This window comes from Rhinatrema bivittatum, chromosome 9 (genome assembly GCF_901001135.1).
Source record: "Rhinatrema bivittatum chromosome 9, aRhiBiv1.1, whole genome shotgun sequence".
Lineage (NCBI taxonomy): Eukaryota > Metazoa > Chordata > Amphibia > Gymnophiona > Rhinatrematidae > Rhinatrema > Rhinatrema bivittatum.
Genome location: NC_042623.1, coordinates 152,070,620 through 152,085,297, shown reverse-complemented (window position 1 = coordinate 152,085,297; position 14,678 = coordinate 152,070,620). Strand labels below are relative to the sequence as shown.

Below are 14,678 nucleotides of genomic sequence, written 5' to 3'. Positions count from 1 at the left end.
GTAACTTGTACACTTTAGGGTCCCTTTATCCCCTTATTGTTAAACAGAAAAATATAAAGTGATGAATACAAAATACAGTTCAAAAATTGGGAAAAATAAGACGATATATTAAAAAAAATAAAGGGTGCAGTAACTGAATGCTAAGAAATTTACACTAGCTACCAAATAGGCCTGTTTACTGAGGGGGTTTTTTTTACCCTATTTTGAAACACATTTCTTTGTAGAAACGGCCTAGCAGAAACATCCCTGACAGAAGAAAAAAAACCATGAGATAAATATACATATGCCTAAGGTGCAATGCACCGCTTTCTTTTCCCAACAAATGTTACTACTGAAATATAAAATTAAAAATAGCAATAGAAATGCGTGACGGAAACAAAGAAAAAAAAAATTCCCTGAAGAAAACCGAAACCGGGTCGGCCTGAATAATTGATGGCGCCGTAGATGAACAATTGATGCAAGCCCGGGAGGCGCTGACAGGCGGACGGACAGGCAGCAGGGGCCGGGACGGGCTGCCATTGTTCGGGGGCGCTTTAAGTACAGAATGACCGGGCCTCAGCAAGCCCGACCTCTCTCCCAGCCCAGCGACGAGCAGTGGGCACCAGCCGTCGGCAGCATGGAAGGAAACGGCCGCCTGCTGCGCGTGATCCGGGAGCTGCGCGGCGAGGTGCGCGAGCTGGAGCGCGAGAACCGGGCCCTGCACGCGGAGCTGAGCCGGGCCGGGCCTGTGGGCGCCGTGCGCCCGCTGGAAGTGGAGAAGGAGGAGGGGAGCCGCAAGAGCTCCGCGCCAGAGGAGGCCCCGGCTCCCGCTGCCCTGCGCAGGAACGTCTCGGCCGCTTCGTCCCTGGAACGGCAAGAGCAGAAGGGTAAGGACTACCTTAGACGGTCGCAGCAATGGGAAGTACTGCGACACTTGAAATTAAGATTTATTTATTTTTACGTATCAAAAGTGTGACTGGGTTTTTGCTAGCTGCAAGGCACATCTCTTGTACCATCAGTTGGGGTGGTTGGAGGTAGGAAATGATATGTGTTTTAAGTTAACACTAGTTAGTACACGATGTTTTATCGCTGCCTTAAAACATACTCACCTTGATCCCGTCAAGACGCTTTCTTGATGTACGAGAATTCAAGTGTGTGTTCGGATTTTTTTTTTTTTTTTAACATCAACCAATCAAGGTTTGCAGTCAAGTATTACAAAGCATTTTCTTGTACGAGATTGATTTATTTATTTATTTATTTAAGGATTTATATACCGGAGGTTCCTGTATAATATACATATCACCCCGGTTTACAATGAACAGTAACTATCGCTTCAAGTTAGCGGTTTACAATGAACATGGTTAATCCAAATAACAGGAAAATATATATAATAATGTTAACAATTAAGAAGTAATAATAAATAGATAAAATAACAATTAATAAATAAATAAATAAAATAAAAAAATAAAAATAAATAAATAACTAACAGTAAACATCCATGAAAATAACAGTAAATAAGATAACAAGTTATGTGAAATATGCTGGGGTAAAACGGAAGATATGTGACTGACTTTCTACCTGCTCTTAGCTCTGCGGGAATGCTTGTTTAAATAACCAAGTCTTAAGTTTCTTTTTAAATGTGGAGTGGCATGGTTCAAGGCGAAGGTCTGTGGGAAGTGAGTTCCAGAGTGAAGGGCCTGCTGTGGATAGGGCGCGTTTTCTCAGCGCGGATTTAGCTGGTTGGGTGATTAGTCTGTTCTGATAAGCGCTTCTGGTCGGTTTCATGGATGTGTGTAGTTGAATTTGGAATGTTAGCTTGAGAGGTGCGATGTTGTACAAGGCTTTATGTATCATCATTAAGGATTTGAATTGAGATGACAAAGGGTTAAACATAAGAACTTAAGAATAGCCAAGTTGGGTCATCCCAATGATCTATTACAGTGGCCCCAGCAGAGGCGTTGCAAAGTACCTAAGAGATCTGATGCATTGGCCCAGATAAGTCCTCCTCTTCCCTGCCCCTGAGATTTTATTAATGAACTCATTCACGATCAACTTCTATCCTTCCTTCCCCAAGAACAATAATATAAAAACAAATACTAGGAAGTCAAATGATCTCTGTTCTATGTTCCTATGCAGCTGTCATCAGGGAGTCATCCTATATGACCTATGACAGGGAAATCACACTTATCGATCCTGGCAGGGGTCCAGTGGCTTTCTCCACACTCACCTCTTAGCAAATTCTGTCCATGCAGAGACAGGACACTCCTGCTCATAAAGCAAGAGGCACAAACATTTTGCTCCATTGTTGAAAGGCGCATGTTAGTCGCTGGATAGAAGGACCTTCTAAGAAACAAAGAAAACCCTGGCCAGTTTCAACCATTAAGTAAAACTACCCCTAAATAATTCAAGAGCATCAATCAATAAAAATTCTATTTGGGGTATATACAGGATATGACAGAATCACAATATAACCCCTGTATCTCAAGTTATAAAATAGGCAGAGCACAATTTTAAGTGGGTGCAAGCTTATGTGTGCAAATGCCACTTTTGCCGTGTAAGTGGGGGGATTTTAAAAGCCACGCATACTGACGCCATTGGCCATTTTCCCAGTTTGTTCCCAGTTTGCCCATTTAAGGGATAGGACTTCCAAAACCCCCAGGTTTAATAGCCTTCCTTCCCCCTGTTAGCCCCGACCCTTAAAACCCTGCTGACATGCCTAGATTTTTTTATCTATAGCAGAAGTAGAGTTATGAGGCAGGGAACCCCAGTGCATGCTTGTGTGCGTAAAATGCATTGGTTTTAATGCAAAATCCTGGAACGTCCATGCCAAGACCATGCCCACGCTCCACCCCTTTTTTGGAAAACAATTTTGTGCACGCAGCAGGAGATATGCATATATCTGGACAGCTTTTAAAATACATTCAGCGCCCGACAGCCCAACATATTCGCATATCTCCTGGTTTTGGCACACATCGGGATTTTTTTTTTTTCAATTTAATTTTTATTGAGTTTTAATCAAGTTTACAGAACAAATTAGTTCCTGATATCAGATAAAATAAAACAGTAACACACTTATATTAATATCCGATAAAGTGAAAAAAGAAAATTTATCTTTCTTATCTGAAAATCATAGGTAAATGGGGAGTCCAATATACAATTGAGCAGTTACAAAGGAAAAAGCAAAGGCTATTTATTTAACTAAACATCTCGCCCTATATAAATGTTTCCTGAGAACTACTTAATTACCAGAACTTCGGACACATTTCAGGAATGTGAATCCAGATGTATTCGCAACTGTGCTGGATCTAGGAAAACATACCTAGAGTCTCGAAAGATCAGGATACATTTGAAGGGAAAACGTAATATAAACTTTGCACCCCTATTTATGACTTCTGGTCTCATTTGTAGGAAACTCCTCCTCTCCTGAGTAGCCTTTGTTCCATCTGGATAAATCCAGATTCTGAAGAAACAGCAAGGGAGGCTGCCAAACATAGCCGTGGGGGCAACAGTACAGAATTAGCAGCCAAATGTCTGATCTGGATTTTCTTTATTGAACAGAGGCACACATTTGCAAACAAGCCCGACTCAGGCCGAGTTTCGCCCTTTTTCAGTGGGGCTGTGTCAGGGGCTACAACATACAATAAATAGCACATACTAATAAATAAATGAATAAAAATCATAAAACAAACATGTAAAATGGACATATAAAATGGTAACATGAATGTGTGTGGTGTAACATATAAAACTGAAAAAAAAGTTATATTGACTGTATGTCTGATGAAGTATCAATCAAAGCCAATAAAAAATATATATATTGCCTTTACCTCAAATTTATTGTTTTGTAGTTTCTGAGTGTCCGGGTTTCAAATGTAAATATACATCAAATGGTCTGTAATTTGATAAATAAAACAAATAAGAATGAAATGAATGAATAATATTATAAATATTAAAGTTATTGGATGACATAAGAAATTATATATGTACCTCAAGTCAAAAACAATATCCTGTGCCGCAGTGTGATTGATGAGCAATGCTCTCCAATGCTGTATATAATATTGAAACATGAAAAATTAATTAATACTTGGAAAGCCACTTATTAATGTATATAATATACATGTTTGCTCAAAGAAAATTTAACCAATGCTATTGGCAAACAAAAAATATAATGCATGAAAGAAAAAGAAATGGATAGGAGAAAAAAATTGTATAGGAGAAAAAGAAAGAAAAAAATAAAAAAATATGCAACAACTATGAAGATACTTTAAATTAAAAGTTGTTGTAACTTTGAGACAAATCAGCAGCATAATGAGGTAATCTGTCTATGAAAAAATTCTGAATATATAATTGAGTTGAAAAACTTAACCCAATAAATGTATTGGTTTAGAATAAATGACTTAAAACTGGTGTCTCAGAAATGTGTCAAAAAAAGCCGTATAAAAATGCCTGCTTACTTAAGAACTTTGAAAAATGAAACATAACTGATGGCAGTGCTTGCGATTCGATGCGCTGAAAGATGCTATGCACAGATCGGCAATATTGTCTTTGCTCGAAGACCCGGGACTTACGCGCGTCCCGGGGCTTGCACGTGCCACCGAGCCTATGCAAAATAGGCTCAGCGCGCGCAGGGGGGGTTTGGGGTAGGTTTTCGGGGGGTACGCACGTATCTTACGTGCGTACTCCTTTGAAAATCTACCCCTAAGTGTGTAAGTTAAGCCTGTTTGTTAGGAACATATTAAGCAGTTTGATTTTAACATTAATATGTTTGTGTAAGTTAAAAATAACAACTTCTAGTTTGGTGCATCCTTATCCATAAACTATTTTTCTCCTTCTCTTTATCTTTGTAAAAAGCTTTTTTAAAAAGCCAGGTTTTCAGATTAGTTTGTTTGTTCTCTACAACTTTCTTTTCCAAGGAATTAATTTTAATATCAACATTCTTAGTATGCTGCAGATTTTCTCTGAGTAAACTCAACATAGCTTTAATAGAGGAATCCATTGCAACAAACATATTCCATATTGTATCTATAGTAATTTCCTGAGGTTTAGTCAAGGGAAACGTGCCAGTTACTCATATGTATGGCTCACTCCTCCCTGTTGTCTCAAGTTCCCCAGTCTTACCATCTTTCCGGTAATTCATGGCCGCCAGGTCCCCGGAGCCTCGATCCACTCGGCTCTCCGAAAGAGACTCTTCACCTGCGTCCTTTCTCGGGACAGCTGTTCTCAAAGGTGCCATTCTCCCTTCCAGCCACTCTGCCGTGGCGTCTCCAGATAGACTGAAAATTTCAGATGGTGGTTCCGGGGCTTCTGGTGCGCCGGGACTGAGGGATGTTTCCTCCACCTGGGTTCCCGAAGTCTGCTCAACATTGGGCGTCTCCGCGTTTCCTCCCGCCGGCAAATTTCTCACGGAGCCAGCAAACAACATCTCGATTCGTGGCTGTTTAAGATTCGGATTAGGAGTAGAGGTAATAGAAGGCTTCAATTTTGCCTTTCTTTTGGTATGCAGCATTCTAGGTAAAGTTTTCCAGGTAAAGCTCAAAGAAGGCAAATTTCAAGAAAGACCACGGAGCGAGGTTGCTCACGTCTCATCTATAGGGAGGCCATCTTGGACTCTGCACATCGGGATTTTAAAATTCACCTTTAATTGCCAGACTGAAGCAGTAACAATGCTACTTATGAAAAAGAAAACACTGAAAATATTTCACCAGGCCCTAAAACACAGATACACCTCCTTATACAACATACATATTACTTCCTGCGTTACATCTGGCAACTTTGTCCTTTCTTAGACATCACAGACCTTAAAACTCTCACCTACTCCTTAAATCTTAATCGATTGGATTACTGCAAGGCTGTTTGTCTTGGTCTCTCATCTCAGTTTAAACACTGTTTTCAATTAGTCCAAAATACAACTGCTAAACCTATCTTTGAGAAAAAGAAATTCAACCATGTTACACCATTACTACAGACTGGTTACCTGTCTGACTCTGCATGCAATTCAAAATCAGATGTCTTACGTTCAAAGCCCATAATCCCAGCAATCCTTCCTATCTTGCCAGTCTTTTAAATCCTTACATGCTTGGTCCTATGCTCCGATATTCTCTTCTTACAGTCCCTTCTTGCAAGCATATTAGGCTTGAAAGCACCAGAGAAATGGTCTTTGCTTATCTTGCACCTTGTTTCTGGAATTCTCTTCCTCTTACACTCAGATGAAAAGGATCTCATTAAATTTATGAAAGAATTTAAGACCTATCTTTTCAACCTAGCTTTTGACATTAATACCTCGCTTCCTTGGTCCTTGATATACTGAACTTTTTCCTTACATTTTTAGGGACCTATTTACTAAAGGTTTTCTCCTATTTTGTGTCTATGGAAAAAATGCTTAGTAAATAGGGCCCTTATGTTGATATTTTGTTTTACCTTGTTTTCTGTTTTTATATTATGCTGTTCTTAATTTTTTACTTATTATTTTTCTACTTCTTATTATTGTTTGCCTATTTTATTATGTAATTTTATTTTATAGTAAATCGCTTTGATTTCTTTTTAAGAAATGCGATACATCAATTGAAATAATCGAAACCAATCTAAACTATTAGGGAAATGGAAGACGTCAGACTGCTATAAATCCCTACACAGAAACTAAAAGCTAGCAGTATCCTTTTCCTCAGTCACACATGCAGAACAGAGACCCTCACCAAATACAGAATAAAGGGACCATAAAGTAAAAATAAAAATATGCAGGCAAAACCTGAACTGGAAACTGCAAGAAGCCAAACTTTGGCCTAGATTTATCAAAATGCTATAAATATAGCAGAAATAGTGCCTGTGATTAAAAAAAAAGGGGGTGTGGTTAGGCTAATTTCCCTGCTCCTGCATTGCATAGGTAATTTCTGCAAGGTGTGATACATTTATTGCACCTGCACTATTTTTCGCTTCAGGCACTGATTAATGCACCGCTAAGTGCGTTACCAGGAAACATTTTTTATCTGCATGCTGGAGAGAGAGAGAGAAAGAGAGAGAATGATATGTCTCTTTACTATTTATACCACTGTAAGAGGGGACACTTTTAACCCGGAATGGAATTTGGTGGTGGGGTAGGTTTAGGGAGCAGTTTTACATACACAGTAGGAAGTACGAACAGCAAAGTTGACATCACTGAAGATTTTCTGCTGTTTGAAACGATGAAAGGTACAAGAGGAGTTGATTTGTACAATGCACTCTCTACCTAGCTTCATACAAGGTATGGTAGGTAGAGAGTGCAACAAGCTAGGTAGAGAGTGCACTGTACAAATCAACTCCTCTTGTACCTTTCATCAGTTCAAACAACAGAAAATCTTCAGTGATGTCAACTTTGCTGTTTGTACCTCCTACTGTGTATGTAAAACTGCTCCTCCCAAACCTACCCCATCCCCCAAACCCCATTCTGTGTTAAAAGTGCCCCCTCTTACAGTGGGATAAATAGTAGGAGTGACATATTGTTTTCTACTCTCTCTCTCTCTCTCTCTCTCTCTCTCTCACTCTCTCTCAGCAACAACAGAAACATCACCATTCCACATCAAACAATAAAATCAAGAATTATGACATCAAACTAATAAAGAGAATAAATATTTCTAAACAGCTGACAAATAGAATAATATCCAATAATTAAAAACTCATCATATAAATCATTTTATAAATTTACCAGACACCATTAAAATATTTCAAAATAACAGGTGCATCAAATACACAATAATTAAAATTACCCTGAGATTGTCGTAGATTTGTTGAGTGGGGCACAAACTTTATTCTCTCTCTGTCATATACACATTCTATAACATACACATGTTCATTCTCTCATACATACACTCTCTGTCACACATACATGCTTTCACATACACACCCTCCCTCACACACACACAGACACATGCACACACACACACACATATATACTCTCTCTCAAACACACATACATGCTCTCACTCCCACATACTCTCTTTCTCTCTCTCTCTATCTCTCTCTCTCTTTCACACATACACACAGGTTCGCACTCTCACAGGCTCCCTCACAAACACACACATACACACACACACACACACATATATACTCTCTCTCTCAAACACACATACATGCTGTCACTCCCACAGGCTCTCACTCCCACATATTCTTTCTCTTTCTTTCTCTCTCTCTCTCTCGCTCTCTTTCACACATGTACACAGGCTTGTGCTCTCACAGGCTCCTTCACTCACACACACAAGCACACATGCTCTGACTCCCACAGTCTGTCATACTGATACAGGTTCTTACTCTGGGCCTCCTCCTTTCTTCTGGGCCTTTACTTTAGCCATCATAAATCTCACTGAGCCTCCTCTTCAGGTGTCACAGGATGCGATCTGCAGTAATCTGCCAGATCTCTTCTTTGGCCGCCATCAGCAGCATCAGTTCTAGAAACATCTCCACTGGACCTCTTCTTTGCAGCCCAACAGCCACCAAAAAAATGGAGACTCAGGGCATCAAGAAGGTGACTTGGGGCATGGGCTTCATGTGCCCAGAGCTAATAATGCCCTGGGTCCCAGAGTCACCAGATGAAAACCAGAGTTCATCTGTGTACTCCCTGTGGATCATTAAAAGTGTGAAGCCACTTGGCCTCCACTTTAATAAGTCGCTATACCTGTCATGTTTCACTTCATACAATATTGGTTTTAAGGACAAATGATAAAAGTTTGGGGACTTTTGGAATTTAATTCCTCTTGACATTTAGCTTCTCCATTGTGGTCTTAAAGATTTCCACAGTTGTATTAAAATTTCTGAGCAATAACCTTTGTGGAGTTATTGCAGATATTGTTAACCTCTATAAACTGATAACCTCTCTTTATAAACTGATAATCTCCCAAATTCTCTTAAACCATCTATAATATGTCCTTTACGGAAGAAACCCTCTGTTGATTCCCTCTTCATCTTAACAATAGACCTATATTGTCACTCCCATCTCTTACCAAGATTATCAAAACTTCTGTATTGGTTCAGCTTTCTGGCTTGCTAGACATTCATGCTATTATTTACCAATATTAATTTTGCTTTAGAAAGTTTCATAGTGCAGAGTGTTATGCATGCCAGCCCCCGGCAGACCCACAGCTCGGCCCCCATCACCTCTCTCAAAGTGATCCAGCACCTGGTTCCTCGTCTCTGGTGGCTGTGGGCCACCGGCTTCGTCCTCGGGCTCCCCCGGGGCCTCCAGCTCTGCTACAGTTCCTGATGCTCCGTGTCTGGCCTCTCTGCATGGTCCACGGAGAGACACCGTCCTGACCAGCGCTGCGCCCCTCCCTAGGAGCGCGCGCACACACAGCTGATCCTTTAATAGGGCCCGCGGCGGGACCCTGGCCGCGACCCCACATGATGACGTCAACTGAGCTCTGGTATATAAGCCTGGGCTCCGCTCTCTCAAATTGCCCTTGCAACAGGTCCTCTCGCTAGTCGAATACTTGTTGCTTCTCCTGTTTCTGGTTCCTGAACCTGATCGCCTTCGTTCCTGTTTCCTTGTTTCTGAGTTCCTGTTCCTATGTTTCTCCTTCGGATTGCTAACCTGGTTTGACCTCTGCATCGTCTGACTACTCCGTTGCCTCTCTCCAGCCCTGACATCTGCATCGTCTGACTACTCCGTTGCCTCTCTCCAGCCCCGGACCTCTGCATCGCCTGACTACTCTGTTGCTTCTCTCCAGTCTTGGACTTCTGCTTCGACTGACCATCCTTTGACTCTCTCATTTAGACCTCAGCCTTGCTTGCCACTGCTTCCAGCCTGCCGCCAACCCTGATCCCAGCTTGCTTCAAGACACCTCTTCAGCCTTTGTCCTGGACGTGGTTCACTCAGGCTTCGGCCTGCTCTTGCTCAGGCACCCTCTGTCAGACTGTGTTCCTATTGGCGCCCGGATCTCTGGGACTCCGCCTCGTCCAGTACAGACATCACTACACTAGTTGCTGCCTCTGGGCTGACCTCGATCCATCAATCGACGACCACTGACGGAGGCCACCTAAGTCCAGCCAGCCCTGGCACCCAAAGGCTCAACCCGTGGGGAACGAGGGCTGGTATTGGTGAAGCGCTAGCCAGCCTCTGTCCATCAGCCCTCTCTGCCTGCTGATGGTGGGGACCCATAGGATCTCACCTATGGGTAGCGTCAACCCCAACTCGGTCCAAGGCCTCCGGCGCAACACAGAGACTGTCTGCACTATGAAACTTTCTAAAGCATGTCGTGGTACATGTGGGCACCAACAACATAGGAAAATGTAGGAGGGATGTTCTGGAAGCCAAATTTAGGCTCTTAGAAAGCTGAAATCCAGAACCTCCAGGGTAGCATTTTATGAAATGCTCCCTGTTCCACGTGCAGGTCCCCAGAGGCAGGCAGAGCTCCGGAGTCTCAATGCGTGGATGAGTCAATGGTCCTGGGAAGAGGGATTCAGTTTTGTAAGGAACTGGCGAACCTTTTGGGGAAGGGGGGAGTCTTTTATAAAGGGATGGGCTCCACCTTAACCAGGGTGGAACCAGGCTGCTGGCACTAAACTTTAAAAAGAGATAGACTAGCTTTTAAACTGGAACAAAGGGGAAAGCCGACAGTTGCTCAGCAGCGCATAGTTCAGAGGGAGGTATCTTCAAAGGATACTAATGAAGCTTTAGAGTTATGGCATCCCAACAGAGAGGTTCCAATAATAGGAAAAGTAGTCCAAGTGCTTATAATTAAAAACTCACTTGAGCTAAAAGATTCCAATTTATCCCTGTCAACTGAAAAGCAGAATGTAAATTCAAACAAAAACTCACTTTGAAATGTTTGTATGCTAATACCAGATGTCTAAGAAGTAAGATGGGAGAATTAGAGTGTATAGCAGTGAATGATGACATATACTTAATTGGTATCTTAGAGACATGGTGGAAAGAGGATAACCAATAGGATAGTGCTATACCAGGGTACAAATTATATCGCAATGACAAAAAGGAACATCTTGGTGGCGGGATGGCGCTTTATGTCAAGGATGCCATAGAGTCCAACAGATAAATGTCCTGCATGAGTCTTAATGTACAATCGAATCTTTATGGGTAGAAATCCCTTGTGCATTGGGGAAGAGTATAGTAATAGGAGTATACTACTGTCCATCTGGCCAAAATTGTGAGACAGACAGTGAAATGCTAAGAGAAATTAGGGAAGCTAACCAAACTGGTAGTGCAATAATAATGGGAGATTTCAATTACCCCAATATTGACTGGGTAAGTGAAACTTCAGGGCATGCTAGAGAGATAAAGTTCCTGGATGGAATAAAAGACAGTTTTATGGAGCAATTGGTTCAGGAGCCGACGAGATAAGGAGCAATTTTAGATCTAACTCTCAGAGGAGTGTAGGATTTGGTGAGAGAGGTTACGGTGGTGGGGCTGCTTGCCAATAGTTATCATAATATTATCAATTTTGAATTAATGACTGGAAGGGAGATAGTAAGTAAATCGACAGCTCTAGCACTAAACTTTCAAAAGGGAAACTTTGACAAAATGAGAAAAAAAGTTAGAAAAAAACTAAAAGGTGCAGCTACAAAGGTAAAAAGTGTGCAACAGGTATGGACATTTTTTAAAAATACCATCCTAGAAGCACAGACCAGATGTATTCTATGCATTAAGAAAGGTGGAAGGAAGGCAAAACGATTACCGGTATGGTTAAAAGGTGAGGTGAAATAGGCTATTTTAGCCAAAAGATCATCATTCAAAAATTGGAAGAAGGATCTATCAGAAGAAAATAGGATAAAGCATAAGCATTAGCAAGTTAAATGTAAGACACTGATAAGACAGACTGAGAACATTTGAAAAGAAGTTGGCCATAGAGGCAAAAACTCACAATAAAAACTTTTGTCTGAAGCGGAAAGCCTGCAAGGGAGTCAGTTGGATCGTTGGATGATCAAGGGGTTAAAGGGGCACTTAGAGAAGATAAGGTCATCATGGAGAGATTAAACAATTTCTTTGCTTCAGAGTTTACTGAAGAGGATATTGGAGAGATACCCGGTCTGAAGATGATTCAGATCAACTGAACCAAATCATGGTAAATTTGGAAGATGTGGTAGGCCTAATTGACAAGCTGAAGAGTAGTAAATCACCTGGACCAGATGGTGTACACCCCAGGGTTCTGAAAGAACTAAAAAATGAAATTTCAGACCTATTTTAATTCATTTGTAACCTATCATTAAAATCATCCGATATACCTGAAGACTGGAAGATGGTCAGTGTATCCTCGATATTAAAAAGGGATCCAGGGGTGATCCGGGAAACTAGAGACCGGTAAGCCTGACTTCAGTGCGGGAAAAAATCATGGAAACTGATATAAAGAATAAAATCACAAAATATTTAGATAGACATGGATTGATGGGACATAGTCAGTATGGATTTACCCAAGGGAAGTCTTGCCTTACAAATCTCCAAAATTTTTTTGAAGGGTTGAATAAACATGTGGACAAAGGTGAACCGGTAGATATGGTGTATTTGGATTTTCAGAAGGTGTTTGACAAAGTCCTGCATGAGAGGCTTCTAAGAAAACTAAAAAGTCATGGGATAGGAGGTGATGTTCTTTAGTGGATTGCAAGTTAGTTAAAAGACAAGAAACAGAGAGTAGGATTAAATGGTCAGTATTCACAGTGGAAAAGGTAAACAGTGGAGTGCCTCAAGGATCTGTACTTGGACCGGTGTTTTTTAATATATTTATAAATGATCTGGAAAGGGTACAGTGGGTGAGGTGATCAAATTTGTGGATGAAACAAAATTATGCAGAGTAGTTAAATCTCAAGCGGATTGTGATGAATTGCAGAAGGATCTTGCGAGACAAATGCAAAGTGATGCATATAGGGAAAATTAACCCTTGCTGTAGTTACGCAATGTTAGGTTCTATCTTAGGAGTTACCACCCAGGAAAGAGATCTCGGTGTCATAGTGGATAATACATTGAAATCATCAGCCCAGTGTGCTGTGGTGATTAAAAAAGCAAACAGAATGTTAGGAATTATTAAGAAGGGAATGGCAAATAAAACTGAGGCTGTCATAATGCCTCTGTATCGCTCCAAGGTGAGACCGCACCTTGAATACTGTGTGCAGTTCTGGTCACCGCATCGCAAAAAGGATATAGCTGTACTGGAGAAAGTGCAGAGAAGGGCAACCAAAATGATAAGGGGCATGGAATGGCTGCCCTATGAGGAAAGGCTAAATAAGTTAGGGCTGTTCAGTTTGGAGAAGAGACTGAGAGGGGATATGATAAAAGTCTACAAAATCATGAAAGGACTTGAACAATTTAATATAAATCAGTTATTTACTCTGTCAGATCATAGAAGGACCAGGGGGCACTCCATTAAGTTAGCAAGTAGCTCATTTAAAACAAATCAAAGAAAATTATTTTTCACTCAGCGCATAGTTAAGCTCTGGAATTCATTGCCAGATGATGTGGTTACAGCAGTTAGTGTAACTGGGTTTAAAAAAGGTTTGGAAAGTTCCTAGAGAATAAATCCATAAACTGCTATGATGGTAATTAATAAGCAATAGTAGCTTGTGATCTGTTTAATGTTTGGGTACTTGTGACTTGGATTGGCCACTGTTGAAAACAGGATATTGGGCTTGATGGACCCTTGGTCTGACTCAGTATGGCATATCTTATGTTCTTATGTATATCCAGTTTTGATACTATCATCAGGAACTTGAATATGTTCTGGTTCTGTTTTTTTTTAGACATCTTCGCTGCCTTCATCACCCTTGATCATAATATCCTTCTTGACCGTTTACAGTTAATTGGCATTTCTGGTACTATTATTAACTGGTTTACCTGCTATTTAGCCAACCGTTCTCAATAAGTAAGAATTAGCGATGCAGTTTCTGACTGGAATGCTGTGACCATTGGTGTTCCACAGGGCTTTGCCATATCGGCAACCCTTTTAAATAATTATCTTTCTCCCCTCTGTAAAGTTATGGCTCATCTTGGCATAAACTACAAAGTTTATGCCGATGACATCCAGTTCTTTCTTCCATACACCTCATTTTGATGTGAAACTTTAAAATTTCTTTCTCTACGTTTAAACTGTTAACTGCTGGCTTTTCCACAATAAATTGGACGGAAACAGGCTCAAGAGGTTCAGAAGATCTGGACAGGATTCAGGGTTAGGAGCAGGACTTCAGGATCCAAGGACTCGGAGAACCTCACTCGGCGAGGGAGCACGAGGGGACTCGGAGTATGGCACCTGAGGCTAAAAGCTCGGAGACGGGACTCGGAGTGAAGAACATTAAAAGCTGGAATCTTCTGGAGGCTTACTCTGCCGTAACGGAGGACATCTGGATAACGAAGATCGGGATGTGAAGATATCCGAAGAAGAGGACATCAGGAAAAGAAGGAAAGAACCAAAAGACATCAGAAGTCCAGAAGATCTGAAGAACGAAATATCAGCAGATCTGAGGAGAAGGACGATGGAAACATCAGGACGGCTGAAACTGACGAGATGAAGACGCAGGGTCAGACAAGAAACCACAATGAAAACGAAGACATGGAATTCCAACATGGAACAGAGTGCCAACAAGAAGCAAGATGGAAGAGAAGTCCTAGGGAGGACTGGCTCCTTGCGAAAGCAACGAAGCAATGAAGACAGGACCCTTTTGTAGGGCTGAAGAGGAGACACCCACAATTTCATCACTGGAGCACCGCTCCCACGCTGGTCCTTTAAGAATGAAGA

General features: G+C 41.2%; 1 protein-coding gene across 1 annotated transcript in view; it reads left to right on the top strand.

Annotated features, from left to right (window-relative positions):
• The first annotated feature begins 381 nt into the window (after positions 1-381).
• The window catches only part of LOC115099516 (putative coiled-coil domain-containing protein 195), a 34,665-nt gene continuing 20,368 nt past the window's right edge, over positions 382-14,678 (top strand). The window contains exon 1 of the mRNA XM_029617188.1: positions 382-866. Within this exon, the coding sequence (XP_029473048.1) occupies positions 545-866 (322 nt within the window). The 5' untranslated portion in view covers positions 382-544. The remainder of the gene's footprint in view (positions 867-14,678) is intronic.